A 5,268-nucleotide genomic window follows, 5' to 3' on the forward strand; every position below is an offset into this window, starting at 1 on the left:
CCCAACACCATTTGTTAAACAGGGAATCCTTTCCCCATTGCTTTTGTCAGGTTTGTCAAAGATCGGATGGTTGTAGATGTGTTGCCTCCAAGGCCTCTGTTCTGTTCCATTGGTCTATATATCTGTGTTGGTACCGGTACCAAGCTTTTTTGATTACTGTAGCCTTGTAGTATAGTTTGAAGTCCGGTAGTGTGATTCCTCCCGCTTTGTTCTTTTTGCTTAGAATTGACTTGGCTATATGGGCTCTCTTTTGGTTCCATATGAAGTTTAAGGTGTTTTTTTCCAGCTCTGTGAAGAAGGTCATTGGTAGCTTGATGGGGATAGCATTGAATCTGTAAATTACTTTGGGCAGTATGTTGGCCAGGCTAGTCTTGAACTCTGGACCTTGTTGTCTACCTACCTCAGCCTCCCAAAGTGCTGGGATTACAGGCGTGAGCCACTGTGCCTGGCCCACTCCAGTTTTAGGGACATATGTGTTAACTAAGACTTTTTTTTTTCTTTAAGGAGAAAACAAGTTTTAAGAGAGTAAAGGGGCTGGGTGCGGTGGCTCATGCCTATAATTCCAGCACTTTGAGAGGCCAAGGCAGGTGGATAACCTGAGGTCAAGAGTTCAAGATCAGCCTGGGCCGACATGGTACAACCCCATCTCTACTAAAAATACAAAAATTAGCCAGGCGTGGTGTTGCATGCCTGTACTCCCAGCTGCTTGGGAGGCTGAGGCAGGAGAATTGCTTGAACCCAGGAGGCGGAGGTTGCAGTGAGCCGAGATCAAAACACTACACTCCAGCCTCTGCAACAGAGTGAGACTCCATCTCCAAAAATAATAGTAATATTAAAGGAATAACTGATGGCTACTCCATAGGCAGAACAGTCTGGAGGGCTGCTGGTTGCCCATTTTTACGGTTATTTCTTGATTATATGCTAAACAAGGGGTGGATTATTCATGCCTCCCTAAAACTTTTAAGACTATCTAGGGTAATCTGATGTAGCCATGGCATTTGTAAACTATCATGGCACTGGTGAGAGTGTAGCAGTGAGGATGAACCCGAGGCCACTCTTGTTGCCATCTTGGTTCTGGTGGGTTTTAGCCGACTTCTTTACTGCATGTTGTTTTATTAGCAAGGTGTTTAATGACCTGTATCTTGTACCAACCCCCTATCTCATCCTGAGATTTAGAATGGGTAACCATCTGGAATGCAGCCTGGTACATCTCAGCCTTGTTTTACCCAGCCCCTATTCAAGATGGAGTTGCTGTGGTTCAAACATCTCTGACATATTTCCCCCATTCCTTTTACAAGGGAACCCTTAATCCTAAGGGTTGCAGAGGGATGAAGATCCATCTTCTGTAACTTCTTTATGCTGAACATGGGTGATGATATTCCTTCCTGAATGTTGGGCCTCTTGCATTCAGGGTAGAGAGGAGCTCAGTTAGAAAGCGTTGGTATGGTGAAGGCCATTCTTAACCCTTGAGTTCCGACAAAAGGTAATATCTGGAAGATTCATAAGTATTCAGTTTAAGAAAACATTTAGTAAGCTTATCCTGCATTGCTACACAAAGAGTATAATTACAGCAATATATTACATAACAGTAAACAAAGTAAAATTATCCCAAGTAAACTAAATTAGCAGGTTTTCCATGAACTAGGCAATTGTTGAAAACCTAATAAGGAGTCGCTAGCCAATTCCAATATGTGCCCAGAATTAGAATATTGATCCAGATTTTAACAGTATTCATCTCTTGTTTCTTCTGAGCAGCAGCCAGAGATCACTGGTTGGTTTGCAGGAATAAGTGGGATCATTCTCTTGTGTTCCATAGGCCTGTGCAACACAGGTCAGGAACTGTGTAGACAAGGAATGACGCCGGTTTTCCCAAAGGGCTTGTATTGGTGCTATAAGTTAAGTTTAATTCCTGAAAGGAACGTACGCCATTCCAGTTAAAGCCTTGGCAAAATAACCAGTTTCTCTACTTGTGTCCTAAAGTGAGTCAATCAGTGCTGCAGTCTGTTTCCTTTGCGTGGTGGGGTGGGTCTCCTCAGTATCATCCTTTCTGTGGTTTGCCAGAAATATGTTACCTGAAAGGGGTCCTGATCCAGACTCCAAGAGAGGGTACTTGGATCTTGCAAAGGAAAGAATTCGAGGGGGCCAGGCACGGTGGCTCACGCCTAGAATCTCAACACTTTGGGAGGCCAAGGCAGTGGATCACCTGAGGTCAGGAGTTTGAGACCAACCTGGCCAGCATGGTGAAACCCTGTCTCTACTAAAAATACAAAAATTAGCCAGGCGTGGTGGCAGGTGCCTGTAATCCCAGGTGCCCAGGAAGCTGACGCAGGAGAATTGCTTGAACCCAGGAGGCAGAGGTTGCAGTGAGCTGAGATAATACCATTGCGCTCCAGCCTGGGCGACAGAGCGAAACTGTCTCAAAAAAAAAAAAAAAAAAAAAAAAAAAAACCAAAAAAAAAAAAAAAAAAAAAAAAAAAAAAAAAAAAGAAAATAAAGGAATAAAGAATGGCTATTCCATAGAGCAGCTAGTTAACTAGGATTTTAATTTAAGAGATATTAAAATTGTTAATTTGTTTAATTTACAGAAACAAATCACTGATTTGTGTGTATAAGCCATGAGGGAAATATGGGACTTAATTTTGCTACAGAAGAGAATTTAATTTCCTGCATAATCAGTTTCTCCCTATTCCTCTGAATTAATTTCATCAACATACAAGGTAGAGGTTTTCTCCTGTCTTAAACAATCTCCCTCCTTTGACCCTTATACCACTTTGGCTATTTCCCCCCACCTTTTCCCCTTTGCAGTAAAACTCTCTAGGACAAGGGTAGGCTGTGCTCACTGTCCTCCGAGTCTTTGGGATTTACCCACACTGGGCTTTGCCCTATTGCCCCACCCAGACTCCTAGTGGGAAAGGTTATGTTCATGTTGCTGGATTCAGTGGCCTGAGCCGTCACCTTACCTCACCTGGTTTTAGCATTGGACATGGTTGTAGACTTTCTTCATTGGCTTCCAGGATACTACACTCTCCAAGTTTTTTCTCTTTTCTTTTCTCTCTTCCTCTCTTTCCCCCTTCCCCATCCCTCCCTCATTCCCTCCCTCTCTCCCTCCCTTCCTTCCTTTTTCTTGCTCTCTCTCCCTCTCTTTCTTCCTTTTATTGAGATACAGTTTCCCTCTGTCACTCAACTAGAGTGCAGTGGTGTGATCTCAGCTCATTGCCACCTTCACCTCCTGTGCTCAAGTGATTTTCGTGCCTCATATTCCCAAGTAGCTGGAATTACAGGTGCCTGAAACCATGCCTGGTTGTATTTTTAATAGAGACAGGGTTTCACCATGTTGAACAGGCTGGTCTCAAACCCCCGACCATAGGTGATCCCCCCGCCTCAGCCTCCCAAAGTGCTGGGATTATAGGCATGAGCCACTGTGCCTGGCCAAAATTATGGTGACTTCTAAGAAGGTCTAATTTTTTTAAGAGTTAATGATTGTCACCTGGGCAACATAGCAAGATGTTGTCTCTTAAAAAAAATACAGAAAACGTTAGCTGAACATGGTTGCTTATGCCTATAGTCTTAGCTACTTGGGATGCTGAAGAGGGAGCATTGCCTGAGCCTCAGAAGTTGGAGGCTGCAGTTAGTTATGATTGTGTCACTGCACTCGCCTGGGTGACAGAGTGAGACCCCTTTTCTTTAAAGTAGGCTGGGTATGGTGGCTCATGCTTGTAATCACAGCACTTTGGGAGGCCAAGGCGGGAGGATCACTTACGGTCAGAAGTTCAAGATCATCTTGGCCAACATGGTGAAACCCTGTCTCTACTAAAGAAATTAGCCTGGGTGTAGTGGCACATGCCTGTAGTCTCAGCTAATTGGGAGGCTGAGGTGGGAGAAATACTTGAACTCAGGAAGCAGAGGTTGCAGTGAGTCAAGATTAAGCCACTGCACTCCAGCCTGGGCAACAGAGGGAGATTTTGTCTCAAAAAAAAAAAAAAAATTAATGATGGTAAGCCGAAATATAGTGTTTCTAATACAATTTTGAGCAATTTATAGAGTTCACTGTTTTTTTTAAGTGAGAAGGTCTTGCTCTGTTACCAAAATAAAAATAAATAAATAAATTTTGTATATAATTCACCTACAATTTTTTTTTTTTTTAAAAGATGGAATGTTGCACTGCTGCCCAGGCCGGAGTGCAGTGGCACAATCTCGGCTCACTGCAGCCTCCACCTCCCAGGTTCAAGTGATAAGCGATTCTCCCGATAGCCTCCCTAGTAGCCGGGACTACAGGTGTGCATGCATCACCATGCCGGGCTAATTTTGTATTTTAATAGAAAATTTTTGTATTTTTAATAGAAAAATAAAAATTCTATTATTTAATAGGAAAATAAAAATTCATGGAGGTGGCTGTGCCTGGCCACCCCCATGGATTTAATACTTCTGTTTTTTCTAATGTGAATTGTCAGTTTCATATTACTTGTTTGTTTATAGGTATTTAACATGCTTGCATAAGCTCATATCCCTTTATGGTGAATCATACTGATTATATATTAGTATATTAGATTCCCTTTTATGCTGATTTTGATTTTTTAGCATATAGAAATTTTTGAAGACCTTCAGAACATTGCATTTATGGCCTTTCTTGGTGGGTAATATTTTCTGTTGTGTCATTGCCCTTCTTTTCCAGGCACCCCACAGGAGGATCATTTATTCGTCCGAAAAAGGTAAATTTTGGAATAGACTTTCTTACTGCAGTTAAGAACCGCTATGTGTTAGAAGATGAACTGGAGGAAGATGGAAAAGAACAAATTGTTACAATTGGAAATAAACCTGTGGAGACTATTGGTTTTGACTCTATTATGAAACAGCAAAGGTAAGTGGAATTTATAATGGCAGAGCTGACTTTATGGTTTTATTAAGGTTCAGAATTGAAATTCCATGGCTGTGTGTGGATGCTAAGGACTTTGCTTCTAAACTGGTTTATGCTTTCCACAGAAACTGAATCAAAATCTGAGGAATCCAAGGATTATTTAGGGAAATAAAAATTTTTATTTTAGCACAAGATTGGTAGATTTTTCCAGTTTGCAATTGAAACATTTATTGGTCCATTGTTAATATTCACATCATATTATCTTGTGTTGACTAATTAAGTAACTAAGGCTGATATTTGTGTTCTTTTCTATTTCATGGTGATGGTAAGTTGGGAATGCAAACAGCAGTCTGAATTGTTCCCTATGCCGTGGAGCGTGCTGGTGGCATTTTTTTTTTTTTTTTTTTTTTTTT

At 41.5% G+C, this 5,268-nt stretch overlaps 1 protein-coding gene across 1 annotated transcript in view; it reads left to right on the forward strand.

The window, feature by feature from the left end:
* The window catches only part of TBCE (tubulin folding cofactor E), a 67,148-nt gene that overhangs the window by 30,713 nt on the left and 31,167 nt on the right, over positions 1-5,268 (forward strand). The window contains exon 4 of the mRNA XM_037737813.1: positions 4,673-4,858. Within this exon, the coding sequence (XP_037593741.1) occupies positions 4,673-4,858 (186 nt within the window). The remainder of the gene's footprint in view (positions 1-4,672; positions 4,859-5,268) is intronic.

The sequence above is a fragment of the Cebus imitator genome, unplaced genomic scaffold (assembly GCF_001604975.1).
Source record: "Cebus imitator isolate Cc_AM_T3 unplaced genomic scaffold, Cebus_imitator-1.0 Scaffold42, whole genome shotgun sequence".
NCBI classification, from domain to species: domain Eukaryota; kingdom Metazoa; phylum Chordata; class Mammalia; order Primates; family Cebidae; genus Cebus; species Cebus imitator.